At 40.6% G+C, this 16,922-nt stretch overlaps 1 protein-coding gene across 1 annotated transcript in view; it reads left to right on the forward strand.

Annotated features, from left to right (window-relative positions):
- The window catches only part of LOC110953978 (dystrophin), a 197,865-nt gene that overhangs the window by 1,117 nt on the left and 179,826 nt on the right, over nucleotides 1-16,922 (forward strand). The window contains 13 exon segments of the mRNA XM_022198233.2: nucleotides 1,726-1,841; nucleotides 3,307-3,473; nucleotides 6,652-6,882; nucleotides 8,874-9,055; nucleotides 9,706-9,856; nucleotides 10,098-10,217; nucleotides 10,856-10,957; nucleotides 11,372-11,479; nucleotides 12,132-12,311; nucleotides 13,045-13,208; nucleotides 13,290-13,413; nucleotides 13,509-13,596; nucleotides 15,996-16,240. Coding sequence (XP_022053925.2) covers nucleotides 1,726-1,841; nucleotides 3,307-3,473; nucleotides 6,652-6,882; nucleotides 8,874-9,055; nucleotides 9,706-9,856; nucleotides 10,098-10,217; nucleotides 10,856-10,957; nucleotides 11,372-11,479; nucleotides 12,132-12,311; nucleotides 13,045-13,208; nucleotides 13,290-13,413; nucleotides 13,509-13,596; nucleotides 15,996-16,240 — 1,978 coding nt within the window.

Consider the following 16,922-nt stretch of genomic DNA (forward strand, 5'->3'; position numbering starts at 1 on the left):
CACAGCAGTCCTGTCCCCAAATGAATGTTTGTTTAATGTGGCCTATTTCCTTATTGTTGACATCGTTGTCATGGTGACGCTAACTGCGGGAGGGAGTGTTGTGCATGGTTGCTGTCAGGTTCATGCATTACTGTAACACCAGAGAATTTGCTATTGGCCCCTTGATCGCAGATAGAGAATGTGCCTTGTTTTTCTTAGTTTGTCATTTCAGCAACCAGTGTAAACGTAAGAATACGTCTGAGTCACAAATGGATATGGAGTAACTGTGTATGCTGTGTGTTAATTTTGAGCTGGCCTAGTCGCAAGAGATGTGTCGTCACACATCAGAATTTAGAGATTGCATTTTATATTTGCTGCTTTAATTGTTGGGATTTTTCTGTATCTGCATGTCCTGTACAGCGCTCTAACTGTATTTCAAAAGCTGCTATATACGTAATATTTATATACAGCGCCCTCCATAATTATTGGCACCCCTGGCTAAGATGTGCTCTTTAGCTTCTAATAAATTCAGTTTTTTTCTAAATAATATATGACCACAATGGAAAAAAAAAAGAGGAAAATCCAGTGTTTAATTCAAGTGCATTTATTCAGTGGGGAAAAAAAATCGCACATTAAGAAATAATTCTTTTACATCAAATCATGTGTGCCACAATTATTAGCACCCCTGATGTTAAGACTTTGTACAACCAACAAAACCGCACCTAATCTGCTCCTATAATGCATTTTTCTACAATTTTCAATGTGAGTATGCTGCTGCATTAAAAATTGAGTTTATGTTAAGGCTTTTAGCACATCTTAACCAGAGATGCCAATAATTATGGAGGGCAGTGCAGTTTACATAATTTTTGAGATTTAAATTTCCACACTTGGAAACCAAACATTATTTCTGTTTTTGAACATATGCGGCCGCGTGACTAATTTTCAGCGTGAAGCCAAGATTGCATATCGGTTATATTCCCTTTGACTCTGAATGTAAAATATACTGCAGAAACAAAGCCTTTCAAATGTTGTCAAGAAACCAAGGCTTGGAATTCAGAAATGGCAGATGTAGGAAGCTTTCTGTGCGTGTGTGTGTGAGGCAGGGTCTATGTAAGTGGCAGAAGGTCAGGTTGTCAGGTCAGTGCCTGCAGGGTGTGTGTACACTGCTTGACTTGTTCTGTTTATGCCTGCCATGTCACTGTTTGCTCATGCTCGGTGTGTGTGCCCACACTGTTGTATGTGAAAGAAAGAGAGGGAGAGAAGTGACAGGGGTGTTTTCCCCCCCCTCATTCTGTAACCCCTTGTTCTTACTAGTGACATGCTCACACACCCAAACAGGATTGTGAGTTGTGAGAAAGGCCATTGTTGGTTTAGACCTGGGCCTAGGCTTTAGGTGGATCACTGAACACACACATTCCTCACCCAACTGGCCTCAACACAAGTCCTCCCCTGCACCGCTCAGGGACGAGTGGTGTCTGTACACAGCGTATACAGTGAGCAAATTTCAAACATTTAGGAGCTTATTTCTCAATTAGGATGTCCTCTTTAAAGCACTGTGTTGATATCAACAGAAGTAATGAGTTTTCTAGATAATATTTCAGTGTTTTATCCGTTTTCTGATGTATTTGAGCAGAAATGACCCCTGGAGAAATGCTTATGGTTGTGCAGATGTGTGCGATTTATCATCTCTCTCGTACTTAACCATATTGAACACTGTTTCTCTTATTGCTCTGTGTGTGTGTTCAGGCCAAATGCATTCAGCTGGGATCAGGTGGTCAGACTGAGCCCTGTGGAGAGACTGGACCATGCCTTCACTGTAGCCAAAGACCAGCTTGCAATCGAGAAGCTACTGGATCCAGAAGGTACAAATGTTCTGAGAGATTTTGACCACATTCTCACATTGAAAATATACAGGAAAAATATCCACCCCTCTGAGGTTTTTTTCCTTTTATTGCTTTTCAATGTTGATTCACGGTCAATTTGAGTTGCCGTTTTTTATGTGGAAGTGAAAATGGGTTTCTGCCAAGTAATGTCAGCCGATTAAAAATATAGGCAAACATGTTGGGTATTTTCTGCTCCTGCCCCATTTTTATTCACTGTTTGCTCATGTTTCACAATATTATAAAGTCCGGCACCATGATTAGCAGTAGTAAAATATATTTTGGGCATTATAACACAAGGATTATGCCATAAATCATAAAAAGGAAAAGAAGGAAGCTGTTTTGTCAAGTTATTTTTTTTGGCCTTTTTGTGTTTAATATTGTACACAGTTTAGAGAGAGACAGAAAATGTGGTAAAGACATGCAGCAAATGGCCATGGGATAGATAAGGGACTATAGCTCCTGTTTATGGGTTGCCTGTTCAACCTATTGAGCTACAGGGGTGCCCAGAAATTTATCATTTTTTAAATTAGCGTTTTGGTTTTTTAAACTGTAAATACCAGTATTAAAAAAAATTGTTAAATATATATTTTACTAATGTTTACATACATGTCTCATATCTAATCTGAATGCAGAAACTGTTTAATGTGAACAGTTTATATTGGAGAATTTTTTTAATAAAGCATGTAAAATGAAGCTATTTTATGGAATATCCTGATTTTAGGCTTCGTTTTGATTCGTTTTTCAGTGGACGTCACCTAAGATTAGTTCACTAATCTTCAGAACGTTAAAAATCAGATGAATCTGTGTGCTTTTACAGTTTCTGGATGTGATAAATGCTGTAATTTCAAACTTGTTGGTAGGTTTTGGGGTTGAAAGGTTCATTTAATGGTGGAAAATATCTGAACTGGTTACAATAGACAACTGCTTTTCATAATAGTTGCAAAAACTAAAAGTTGGATATGCACAGACATATATTTGACTGTCTAAAATTCCTCCATATTAAAACAGTCTGTTCCTGAATCCCACCTTTATGTCTTGCCAGCAGTTGGATAAACTCAGTGCAGCAGATACCTTCATGTTTCCTTTGGCTGGAGATCTATAAGAAGCTGAATGCATGCACTTGAGCTGTCTAAATCCAGACACTTGTTTTTATCTCACGACTGAGGGGCAGTTGCACCTGACCCGTATCAAAGCCGTATGTGATTAGCACGACTTGTTTTAACCTGCCGTTTTGTCTCCCTGCTTACCCTTCCTTCCCATTTAATCTCCTCCTGTCATCCTTAACTGCTATCTCACTTTATCTGCCACGCTCCTTTCCTTCTCATGCAATTTTCACCTCTTTATCCCCCACTTTCTCCCTCTTGCCTCTCATGCTCAATTTGTATCTCTGATCTTTCTGCCCTTTGTCCATCTCCCTCCCACTGTCTTGCTCTCTCTCTCCTAGATGTGGCAGTGCAGTTACCAGATAAGAAGTCCATCATCATGTACATAACGTCGCTTTTCGCCGTGCTGCCCAAAGACGTGAGCATGGAGGCTATCAGAGAGGTGGAGACCCTGCCCCGTAAATACAAAGTGGAGGCCGAGGACTCGGGGCCAAGGCTCGGTGCCCAGGTAAAATACACAGTACAGCTGTTTCTTCAAGTGATATAATACTTCTCCATTTAGGACCAGAGTAGGTGAGACATGTGGGTTCAGACTGTACTATTCTCCAAATCTCTCTCACAAAAGGGCGCTCACTTGAGATAGTTGCATCTGTTTTCCAACAAAATCCATGGTGCTCTTTTATGCTCAAAGTTTAAAAAAATCCACAGCTGGTACGCAGCAATGCTGACTGAAGCAGAGCTGGTTCAAACTTCAAGAGTGTTTTCCCTCACAAATAGCTGGTTCTTGTAAATTTGGAGCCACTTCTCAGTGTCTGAGCTTATGTAAACCTAAGATAGACTTTCTTTACTTATTAGAGCAACTTCAGTTCTTCAAATGCCTCTAAACTATTACAGTCCAAAAGAAATCAAAAGTTAGCATTGCTCTACATGATTACAGAACTATGCATGCACAAAGAACATTATCACAGACTCAAGCACTGTGTTTATGAGGATTGTATAGTATATGTGCAGAGATGAACACAGCACCCACCTTTGGCTGCATCAGTCTGCCTCTGTCTCTTTCAGCCTTTTGCCATATGAAAAGCTGTATGAGCTAGGCTAACCTGACAAGTGTAATTTATATACAGACTGCAGCATTTAAGTTGTGTTAGAGCCCTAAAACCCAAACGTTTAATGCAATCTCTTTAATCCCCCATGATAGGGTTTTTTCAGTAGGGACACAGCACTTGAGAGCAGCTGGTGTGTCTTCCTCACTGTAGAATCCCCTTTCTCTGTGTTTATGTCAACAAACTGTTATCTTTTTCTATGAATGGAAACATGATAGTCCAGCTACTTTTAAACACAACTGAAAAGCAGGACATGTTAAAAGAAACAAACTCAACTCATAACTGCTTCAACTTTGCTGCTGTGCTTCGTTTCCGATAACATCTCGTTTTCAGGCCACAGAAATTGACGTGTGCGAGCGTTTGGAGTGTTGTGAAGCGTCTTATTGTGCGTTGCCAGATGGAGTGAGTCACTCCCACTCTGAAAAAGCAGTCTCCTTCGTTCTCTCCAGCACCGCTCATGAAAAGCACAGCAGGCACGAGCAAATAGGGAGCAGAGCCATGACTCACCCCTCTGACATTATCCAACAGGCCGAGCTGCATGCTGGAAACACCGGGCTGTAAAGGGGGTGGAAGGAAATGGGGGAATAAATTGGTGAGAATGGGAGTGCCTGCAGAAAGTTGACAGGGAAGGTTATTTCACTGTTCAGCTCAACGTGCTAGTGCTAGCTTTAGTTTGTGACTGATAAGCACCTACTGATACAGTTTAATGTTAAGCATCTGTGCACACTTGTCAGCTTGATTTAAATGCAACTCCCTTCTGTTTTATGAACTTGTGATAGCTAGCCTGTACTGTATTTCCTAACTTTATCAAACCGATTAGAATTTATGTGTGCACTTAAGCCATATTAGTTTGCTTCTCAGCCCCTCTCAGCGGCGTTTAATCGCATGCAGCCCTGGGGCAGCTCTTTTTGGAGGTTTTAGTCAGAAGTCAGAAAATCCTGAAACCACCTCTTAAGTTTTTATTGCCCATGGGCACATACTTCACACGGCCTGGAACGAGTGTTGGAAAAGTCTTTTTAAATAGTGTTCTGATTGGTCCAACAAGGGGTTTACTTTCCTGGCACACTTTCTCTCCACATAGGAAGTGATGCGTAATACTGCTGGTAGTGAGACCGAGTGGAGGAGCAATAAAGGCTCTTTGTTTCTGATGGCTGTGTTCAGCTTCAGGTTCACAGTAAGGGCTCATCATATTGTTTAGGTGTCTTGAAAGCTGCGTTTAGATATTTTTGATTTTGATGATAACTTCAGCTTGACATTTAATGTGATGTTTTTCCATTACCACCTTTCATATTGTAGTATCACTGATTATAAGAGCGCTGGTGTATTCTTTGTAAAGCCTTATTTGCTCCATGATTCTAACTGCTGAAGTGATGAATGCAGGCACTGAGTTGAGCAAATCATCTGGTGATAATAAAATGTTCTGTTGAGCCAGACCACAGCTATTTTGCAGCCATTCGAGTCAATGAATAGACCAAGGCTACAGCTTTCTCTCTTTTCGTCTTTGTTCCTCTCCCTGTTGCTCCTTCTCTGTCAGTCAACACTGGTATAACATGAGGGCCTCCAGTGCTTTCATGACTTATTCCCAAATATCCAAAAGGTCATTGAATATTTTCAGCAGGTGACCTTTCCTGAGCTTCCTGCACAGGCTTTGCCACTGTGTAGTCGAAGCCCGGAAGACAAAGGCCTGATTGACTTGTTGCTGTACCAGTTCCTACACACCCATTAGCATTTATGCCATCTTGACTTGGCATGGGTGCCACTGCAGAGATTTTATCTCTTGTTTAGTGCGGCTCCAGACAGACTTGTCAAGCTCTTTCCTGTATTTCCTTTACAAAAACGGAAAACTGTAATAGTTTGTGTGTACTGTATATAACCAAGTGACCATGTAGTGTGTGATAGCTGTTTTATAGAATTTATACTTGAGAAGTTGTTCAATTTTAGCAGCTTTCTTTATGGTAGTCGAATTAGAAACGATAAAGTTCAATGAAACTGTTGCATTTTCACTCACAGCTGGAATGTTTTCTAATATTTTATCCAAACAGGTTTGTCCTCTTATCCTTCAAGCATTTTAAGTATCATCCCAGTCATGTCCTTGTGTTTCTCCTTTGAGACTGTACCATCCATCTCCCTAACTGTACACCCAACTTTATCCTGGTTACCACTCTGTTTCAAGCTCACTGCTATTCCTAAAATTAGGATTGACCTGCCCAGTGTGCCAGGGGCACCTCCCAGCATCCCATAATGGGCCCGCAGTTGTTTCGAGAGCAGCACCAAGCCCCTCCTAGATGTCTGGGTCTATTTTAAAACTTGCCAGTTGATGTGCAAAAATGAAATTCAGAGTACAAAGGACAAATGGAGGTTTTGGGCATGGCCATATTTCATAGAGATCATTGTCCTGAGAGCTTTAGATTGTCAGTTTTGTCATGAGGCACATCAGGGAATCAAAAAACTCCCTTTTTCTTACAGTAGATTTTACCCTGTAGAATGATTAAGAGACACTAGATTCCTCTTGTTACATTCTGCCTGTCTGTGTTCAACAAAGTCAACCCATGCCTTCATTCTTTGCCTCATGTTTGTTAGAATGTGCAGATGGAGGAGGCGGGGAGCAGCCCCCGTCCTGAAACCCCCAGCACTCTGACCGAGACCGAGGGGGAGATGGAGGGCAGCTTCCAGGAGGTGGACCTTGACAGCTACCAGACGACGTTGGAGGAGGTTCTTACTTGGCTGCTGTCGGCTGAAGATGCCCTCCACATTCAGGATGAAGTGTCGGACGATGTGGAAGAAGTCAAAGAACAGTTCCACACACATGAGGTACGAGTAAACGTACAGGTTGGCTTTGGGCAGGCAAGCGTGCACCGACACAGGAGGAAAACAGTTCACGGTCCTTTGGATTTGTTTGTAGGACTGGGTTTTTTATGGTGTGAGTAATGCATCTTTGATTTCTGAAATTGTAAAACATAAAACACTATATCAGATCACACAGATCGTAAAGGGGCATTTATAAGACAAATGATCACGGATGTAACCCTCTGAACCCCCAGGCATTTTCTGGGTGTTTATTTGGTCCTGTCACATTTTTCCTCACTGTGGCCTCATTTCAGTGCAATATAAAGTCTTGTACCTCTGTGGAAAAAGCACAACAACGGCTGTGAGCAGACAGAACAGAAAAATGCCCTTTGTGCAGGATGACGCGGTTAGAATACTATAAATCATTAAAAAGGAAAAAAAAAGTTGAATTTCTTTGGCTCCAAACAAAAGCAGGAAAAAAATCTGTAAACAATATGTACAACAGTTTTTCAACACACCATGCCCCACGAAAACATTATGACTGTAGATACTCTATCACTTAGTTTGAAATAGTTTTCATACTTGTCTGGTCTCTGCTCCGTGTCAACACAGTCTGCAGTTCAGGAGGAGCACACATTTATTTATTTTGGCAAAATCTGTTAGGGAGACAAGTTTTTTGCCAATTTTTTTAATGACGTATGCATAATAAAGTGATTTTGAATAAATATTGCATTTTTCTGATAGAACTGCATGCCGCACTTAAGTTCAAGGAATATCAAAGTTCAAAACCTGTAAATTCTTTCTGTTGTGCCTCTGATAAATGCTTTAATTCAGTCAATTTTTAAGACGTCTGACTGGCAGGCTTTGAGGTTCAGAGTATTAAAACGTTACAGATGTTATTGACTTGCACACGATTTTTTTTCCCCCCTTAAAACTGTCACTGTCCATTGAGACAAATCGAGGCTTCCCACAACCAGCAGTACGTGCTCTGTACATGTTGGGAATGCCAGGAATTCTGCTGAGAACAGTGGCGCACAGCGCTCCACGGTGCCCTGGCACAGAGCTTGCTTGCTTGCTTGCTTGACAAGGCGTAGTTGCAAGGTTTGTGCCTGTGCTTGTGTGTAAAGGGGCTTTGGCTGGATTCCCTTGGCTGAAATGTGAATCTTTGTGAAGTTGAATGTCTGGAATCCAGGTCAAAGCAGAAAACTGGTAGTGAGACGTAGAGCAACGCGATCCAAAGCCTCTTTACCAGCCAGGCTTTTCAGGAGGTCTAGAAAATCAATCCAGTTTGTTTTCAGCCTTATTGTTTCCCTACTTACTCCAGTTTTGCCAGCAAAGCCTCATCAAAAACAAATTGCTCAGAAGTGCAGTGAAAAATGCTTACTCATCCAGAGAGTTCACGGAGACGGACAATAACTCAATTCACTGGTCTCCCTTTCAGTTGTTGGAGTGAAATTAAAGCAGGATTTCTGTGTTAAAAAGCAACCAAACGGTATTTGCTCGTGTTTCTTTTTGAACATTTCTTTCTTCCACTTCCGTTTGACAATTTCCCTCAGTTTGCCACTTGACAGTCTCTTCAGTTTGTGCTCAGTCTTTTTTAAAGAATACAAGGATGCATTTGCAAACACAAATATGCAGAAATGATGTCGGGTAGTCTGCTGGGTGTCGTACCTGGTGAAAAGAGAAGTGCAAAGACTAACATCCATGTCTTTAACACGTGGGTGCTAATTGCTAGTAAGGAACCTCAAATTATAGGCATTTTATTTTTTAGCTTCCATGTTGGGATAATCTGGATCAAGATGCTCGTGTTTTCAAGCTATGTGGTTATACACAGGGGTTATATAGTGGGCTTCTTTCTTTGACTTTGCAGTCTTGTGTGTGTGTGTGTGTTTCTTTTTTTCCCCATTAATGCTTTGTTTCCAGGATACAACTTAAAAACCAAATTATGAGTTTCATTGTTAGACTTGCAGTTATTTTTTTTACGATTATATCCATTTTCCCTCTTTCCTTATTAGGCCTTTATGATGGAGCTGACGGCACATCAGAGCAGTGTGGGTAATGTGCTGCAAGCAGGAAACCAACTGATCGCCCAGGGCAACCTGACAGAAGAAGAAGAAGAAGAAATCCGGGAGCAGATGAGCCTCCTCAACTCCCGCTGGGAGAACCTGCGAGTAGCCAGCATGGACCGCCAGGCCAGGTAGATGGGCACACCTGCTTTAGCGCTTTAAAGGTGTTCAAATGCTGTTGCTATTTTTTGTTTTCAATCTGGAAATGTCACTTTTTTGATGCATTTCATTTCTGCTGGAAACAACTGAAAGCCATTTCCATTTTGGGGTTAGTTTGAGCTTTAAACTGGAACATCTTTGAAGACAGTGTAGTGTGCAGTGCCGCAAACATGTCCACTAGAAGTCATTTCTGAGTGTCACAGTTCAGATCAAATGTTTGAGTTTTTCCTGTGAAAAATGTACAAGGCTGCAAGTTACACAAAGGTGACACCTGGTAAGCCTCGAGTCTTCCAAGGCCTACCAAGTCTAACCCTCAGTCTGTGTCAAGGTTTATGATGCTTTAAAATACACACACACAACTGCACAGTCCTTCATAAATCATTTTCAAGATGTTCACTACAGCATTTGACCCTGATTTAAGCTGTGTGCTTGTGTGTGACTCATTGACTGTGGAGTCTGTGTACAGCACTGTGAGTCATTCCAGTGTTTGCGCTACTGTGTTGCAGCAGTTAAAAACCAACTGAACAGGCTGTTGTACGTTAAAGTTTATTACACTGATGGCTTTCATGTCCTTTCTACCTCTATGCTGCTGTCTTTCTGTCCTTGTTTTCTTCTGCTCCAGGCTCCATGAAGTACTGATGGATCTTCAGCAACAGCAGTTACAACAGCTGTCTGATTGGCTGACGCAGACGGAGGAGCGAATCAGAAGGATAGAGATAGAACCTGCAGCTAAAGACCTTGAAATCTACAAAGAAAGGATAGAACAGCACAAAGTAAATGGTTTCACATTCAAACAGCTTATGTTGAAATGCTTTTGTTGCTTGAATTCAGTGAAAGTAGAACTGGTAATTGACTTAATCTAGACGAGATCTCAAAAACACTAAACAGGCAAACATGTTTCTCAAGTTTATAGCACATGTTTGATCCTTATCTTTCATGAGTCATGGACTGTCTTCATGAAGCTCGGTTAATGGGTAATATGTGACCAATGCTATATTCACTTTTTCTGCTCAGGAACTTCAGAATGACCTGGAGGCGGAGCAGGTAAAGGTCAACTCTCTGACGCACATGGTGGTCGTGGTGGACGAGAACAGTGGGGAGAGCGCCACTGCTGCCCTGGAGGAGCAACTACAAGTAATTTGACCATCAGTTAATTTGTTTTTCTGATATTCTTTGTCAATCTGGGGGATCTTCTTCTAATACATGCTGTAAATCATGTGCTACAGTTAATTCTGTATACGGCAAAGAAATTCAAACGCAGGTCTTCTTAGTGAGCAGACTAATGTGAATGAAGGCTGAAACTACACCAATATCACCTTAACATTGGTAGCTGACTTTTTACTTGTCCTCATTTAATAGCCTGTCTTTCTAGTATAGAGAGATGCCTGCTGTTTAGTTCATAGTTATACTAGAGGACACAGACTGGTTTTTTTACGGCTCACTGAACTATTATACCTTTTCACCATAGAATGGAAATGTGTTAAGTTTGCCAAGCGACAGGAAACTGAAAAATAAAGCGGAATCCTATTACTGTGGGTATAATTACCTACACGTTTTTCTGATTAATTCTGTGTACCTTCTGTGTTTACTCTGTGTGTAGGCAGGTGTTTTAGTACTTTACTGTGCTTTTTGTGTTGTCTTTACTCTCATCGCAACTTCTGTCTTGGTTTTGTTTGGATTATGTGCCTGTAAATAGTTTATCTGTCTCTGGGTAAAAAAGATCTTTACCACACAGTTGCTGCTTGATTTCATTTTTGTTATCTTGGATTCAGTCTTTGGGTGAACGCTGGGCAGCTGTGTGCCGCTGGACAGAAGAAAGGTGGCACAAACTGCAGGAAGTCTTTATGGTTTGGCAACAGCTTATATCAGATCAGGTAGGATATTTTGCTGTCCTGTCTTCTACCAGATACAGTTTTCATTCGTCCTTCCAAGTGAACAGCCAGTTAGAATGAATGAATTCACTCCTGAAAGACTCCAAAGTATATTTAAATGCAGAAAAAAGTCAAAATGTCATTTACAGTTTTAAAACTAATCGCTTTTGTAAGACATGGAGGGTTAAGGGCAAAATTCCTTTCAGTGTAAAGTGAATCTTTCTTCTTTCAGGTCTTTTGTTCTTACTTTAATAGAAACTTAGACTCAAATCCTCATTTTAAAATCCTTACAGAACCCTGGAACATGATACTGATGTAGTTGTCTTTGAATTTAAGTGTTAAACTGAAAACAAAAGTTCTGTTGATATTGCTTGCTGGGTAGTTGAAATTAAATCTGATTCCTCACCTCTTCTGCAGGGTTTGTTTAAAGAGTGGCTGGCTGAAAAAGAGGAGACCTTGAGTGAAGTACAGACGAGCAACTTTAAAGACTCCAGTGAAATGAATGCAAATGTGCGCCGATTAGCAGTAAGTAGAAGGGCTGTTTTTGATAGTTGCTGTGCTGCTATTGTAGCATTTGCTCTGTAATATGTTGTAAATGCTTGTTGCTAATGTGGTAAATGTCATCACAGTGTTCTTACTGAAAATAAACTCTCTGAACCCCAAAACCTGCTGGCAGGTTTGAAAAACATGCTGTCTTTAAAAGATAAATAAACAGGGATATTAAAGATAAGGAAGATACATTCTCCATGGTGAAATATGTTGCTAGAATTAAACACATAGTGTGGAAAAACAGCTGGTTTGTAGAAGTAAAACTAAGTTGTAAATGATCTATGTGATGTAGAGCCATAATTCTTCAGTATTGCTAACACCTGTGGACATGTTGAGAAAATGTTTTGTTTTTTTTAAATTGTAAAATGAATAGTGAAAGAAATGCAACTACAGTTTGTTCTTTTTTTCTGTGTGTCTGCCATTTTAACTTTCCTTTATTCCAGAAAAGACATTTTTGAATATTAAGTGACTAACAATTGGACAGGGCCAAAGAAATGCCTAGAATCTGCTCGGGGTTAAACTGAACAATAAATCTGAAACTCTTTCCCAGGCAGTTCAGTAACTGTCTTTAACTTATTAATTTTTCATGCTTCGTGCATTTGAGTTTTTGCCCTTGACTCTCCTTTAGATTTTAAAGGAAGACATGGAAAAAAAGAGGAGAACTTTGGACCAGCTGTCGGATGCAGGACAGGATGTGACAGTGCTGCTGCAAAGTGCTGAGGCAGGAGCCAAGATCGAGGCAGATGCAGAGGAGCTGGCCCAGCGATGGGACAACCTGGTCCAGAAATTGGAGGATTGCTCCTTCCAGGTGTGTGTCATGTATTTACACATTATGCGCAAGGAATGCTTGATATATTGCTCTGGTTTTGCCTTGTCTTGTCCTCTCTCCTCACATCTCCTTTCTGTGTTGTTGACTGTTTGCATGAGAGCATGGTTAAGCAGAGATGAGACCAGACCAGAATTCATTTTGACTTAATTCAGCCAATTTTGGCATTATTTGAGAAGCTATTTTTTTTATACTTAAGCTTTAAAGCCACACTCCACTGTGAACACCTAGAAGGAGATGAAATGCAGGTTAGCTCCCTAAATACTTGAGTTAGGAGGAGGTGCTTGGAAACTGATTGGATTTAATTTGTAAAGGAACCTTAAGTTTTGAGTGACAAGGAAGGAAGGAAGGGAAGTAAAGTCAATGGAGCTAAACTTTTTTTTTATTCAATAAGATGTAGGAAAAACAACCCAGAAATAGAAACGATGACTACATCTGTCAGAAAGAGTTTGTAGTTTAATTTATCAACCACATCATTTATCATTTGAATTTAGTTGGACATCCAAGCTGTCCAAGAAGTGAGTTTGTGAAGTACTTAAAATGTAAAAACTGTAAAATTGCAAGGCTAACTTGTACGATACACATTATTCTGCTTCTGTGTATCTGTAATTTTAAAAGATGGCGCTCTGATCTGCATTTTATTTGTTTGTGACGTGTTTGCTGTGGTTGATTTCTGTCAGTGTGATTCTCAGTAATACTCCAACTCACTGCTCAGGTAATGGAAACTGTGACGGACGCTGGAATGACTCAGGTGGAAGAACAGATCGTCGTGGATACGGTTGCTGTGGCTGCAGCTGCTTCAGCTGTCGACCAGGAGTTGGCCCCACCTGCTCCCCCTAAGAAACGACTGATGGAGACAGATGCAGAAGTCAGAAGAATGTAAGAACTTGCCAGAAAAGTATAAAAATCAAAGCCTCTCAAACACACACCAATGCACACATTGTGTTCTGTGTTATCCAGGTTTGAAAATAAGCTTTCTGACCTATTGAGCTGGATGAAAACATGGAAGACGTCAGCTCAAGCGCTGGCCTCCACTCATCCTGAGACTACACCTGACACCTCAGACCTGCAGCAAACTCTAAAGGTAAAGCTGCATAAGGGTCTGTTTAAAACAAGCATTTTCAGCGTAAATAAAGGATATGTTTTGAAACCTTGCCTTAAATATGTGTTGCTCTTTAGATATTGGAGTCGGAACTCCTAGCAAAAGAAGCCACAGTTAGTCAGGTGACCCAGGAGGGCCGAGGCCTGATGGAGCAGCTAGAGAGAGGTATGAAGCACGGTAAACCAAACAATCATTGTAAACCAATCATCCATGTTCTGTCAGATATGTTCTCCACTGTGTTAAGAGCTGTCTGTTAAGTATTGCTTTTTAAACGGCTCATGAGCACCGGCCCAAGCAAAAGTCTTCCCTGTTAGACTATGTCTGTCCTCTAAGTTTCATTAGTTTTCTGCAGCTGCTTGGTATTTTCTGTGCATTTACAAGCCTACAATTTTTTATTGTCATTCGCTTTTTAGATGCCAGTAATCTAAACGCGTGTTTGTGTATATTTGTGCATTGTCGACAGCGTAGTAAAAATCTGCCAGCCTGCAGGGTTGCTGATTTCATATAGCTGCTCAATGAAATGAAAAGGCACTCAGGACTTTTATGTGCTTACACTGTTCTGGAGGCAGTGAGGAGAAGCGGGGCAGCGCTGCTAAGCTGGGCTAGATTTGTTAAACACCAAACTTTTCTTGTTTTATTCCCAAATCTCTGCTGTTCTCTCATCCGTTATGTTTTCAATTTTTTTTTTTTTTTTTTTTATCCACTCGTGTTATTAAACTTGCTGGGGGCTTGGTCTTAAAACACATGCTGTCCTATTCAGACTGCATGATGCATAATCTACTTGAAGATGCAATACAACACAGGAATTAGCATGGATAATGCCTTAATATAGCAGCAAACATCTATTTACTATGTGAAGATACAGTGATAGTGTAGTATAAACCTGCAACTATTGATTATGTTTGAGTATTCTATTGATTATTGTGCGATTAATCGAGTAATCGGATTCCATGCTTTGCATGCGCGTTACAGCATCAAAAACGGAAGTGAGCGTGCTGTGTAACAGAAATAACCGTCCTTACAGAAAGCGGACAGACATCTGCAGTGTATTGTACACATACAGTATTGTACATATATAGTATAGTACATGGGTTTTCAACTAAAACTCAAAGCCATGGGAACCCACATGTATTTATTTGGTGATGCAGAAATCCCATACATATGATTTTATGTTTGGTCTGTTTAAATTGCTGGTACTGCAGCTTCTAGAACACAAATAAGAAAACTTATCAGTTTATTAGTTTTTATTAGAGAATATTCAATCAGTAACTTTAGTTTCACTTAATTTGGCACAAATTAGACTGATTTCCTTCATTATGAGACTGTGTCAGACCTACATGCACTTCAATATGTTTGGTACTTTTATTGTGTGGCTGTCTGTTAGAAATAATTAACTGCATTGATCAGTCAAATAAATACATTTAACAAATACGTTCACGTCGTACATCATTTCAGTCGCAGCGTTTTTTGTGTTTCTCATTGTTCTCCATTAAAACAACCTGTTCGCGATCCGTACATTTTGTGTGGAAAACGAGTTAGATTATGTGTTAAACTCTCTTGTTTGTGAGTTAACAAAGCAAGTTGAAAACCACCTTCATACTTGCTAACTCTGAGGTTTTAGTTGAGCTGACTCACACAAATGAAGCCTGGATATGTTGAACTACCTTCGTAGTTCAGTCCTCCGATCTGGTAAAAGCCGTAAACGCTAAAAAGCTGCACCGGTTAAAATAGAAGCGTCCCGTCAAATTTTAAAATCTGATGGCATCTGGGTCCGGACTCTGACCGTTGTCCGTCAGTGACCTGTAGTGTAGTATGTAATGCATTAAATGAAGCCTTGATTCAAAGAATTGTGCCTGGAGTATTTTTAGTAATCGGATTACTCTAACTTAAGGAATCGTTTCAGCCCTAGTGTCATAATTGTCCTTATCAGAAAGTATAGTGGCATGCCCTCCATGTGTGTTGTAATCTGAGATTCTGTCTTCTGTGTTTTGGTATCCGGTCTGGTCCTGGGTACATGTCAGTGCATGTCAGTCCCTCCCTCTGAAACTGTCCACTAAACTAAGATTTAAAAAAAATATATTTTAAGTAATTTACCTTACATATGCACACTCATTGCAGCTCAGTGTGAGAGTCTACACTGTTTTTTTGCAGCGCTGCTCTGCTTCCCCTTTGCTCCACTCATGTCTGTTTCCACGCATTTGTCTGCACAGTCCTGGTCATGGGACTGGAGCACTTAACCTGCTGCTCCATGTGTGTCTGTTTCCACACAGAGAACGACAGGTACAGTGCAGACAACATTAACTGAGCTGACAGCAATACCCATTACGGCTATTCAAAGTATTTTACAAAGCTGGCTTGGTCTAATTGTTGTTTTGTTTTTGTTGGCTGTGTACACAGCTTCTCTTGGTGGAGGTGTGGCTGATACACACTTTTTTATTTTTCCTGATGTACTATTGTTCAAGCAAAAATCCACTGAAACATGGAATGTTGTATTCAGCACATTTAGTGAATGCTTAATTAATTGCTAAATGCAACTGAGCCATTGACTCTGTGTCTCTCTATAGAGGGTGTGAGTGCAGACCTGGTGAGGCCAAACATAGACCTGGTCCAGACTGAGTGGGATGTCTGTGCAAGAGAGCTGCAGGCAGCCCGTGAGCGGGTTCACACTCAGTCCCGGCTCAGAGCAGTTTCTGTAGAACTTGCAGACTTGGACCGGGTCTTGGAGGAGCAGGACTGGTGGCTGGACTCGACCTCGCCTGTAGAAAAGTGCAGTGAAGTCGAACTCAGAAACCTGTGTGGAGAATGTCAAGTAAGATTAACTTTCAATCTGATCTCTTTTTAAATACATTCCTTCTTGTACCCCTTTTAGCAAGCATAGGCTGAATGCTTCAGTGTTTACAGCAGAAACGAAACACTGTAAACGCTGATTATAATTCACAACAAACATGAGAGCAAATAGTAATATAGTAGATAAAGTTAAGAGGTAGTCATATGCTTGTAAAGCGGTGTTTGGTACACAGAGTAAGATGGATAAAACCCTTCCTGGTGTGTATTGAGGTGTGGAGCAAAGGTTGTTCTGTTTGAGGCTAATTTACTTTGAGCAGGGAGGGAAAACCTGTCAGTGTAAAGCATGACTCCACCCAGTTACTTCCAGACCTGTCAAGTGACTCATTGATGCAGAGTGTGCAGTTTCCAGTGTTTTGAAACAGTAGATGTAAAGCATCTACTGTACAGGGATTGTGCAAAATAGATTACAATTCGAAAAGCAAATGTTTCCATCTTTCTGCTTCATTAAAAAACAGCCGTCATTACAATATTCAAGAAAAGTGCTAATCATAGCGGCATCAAGGACCTGCTTTCTGTGGTGCCAGGATTATTCTTTATATGTCACTATCCAATGGAATATCCTCATCTTTAATAAAGAACTGCCCCTTTCTGTCTGAATGTACAGCAAAAGCAAATATTTTCTGCATTATCCATGTAGAAGTCTT

Source organism: Acanthochromis polyacanthus, chromosome 16, assembly GCF_021347895.1.
Source record: "Acanthochromis polyacanthus isolate Apoly-LR-REF ecotype Palm Island chromosome 16, KAUST_Apoly_ChrSc, whole genome shotgun sequence".
Classification (NCBI taxonomy): domain Eukaryota; kingdom Metazoa; phylum Chordata; class Actinopteri; family Pomacentridae; genus Acanthochromis; species Acanthochromis polyacanthus.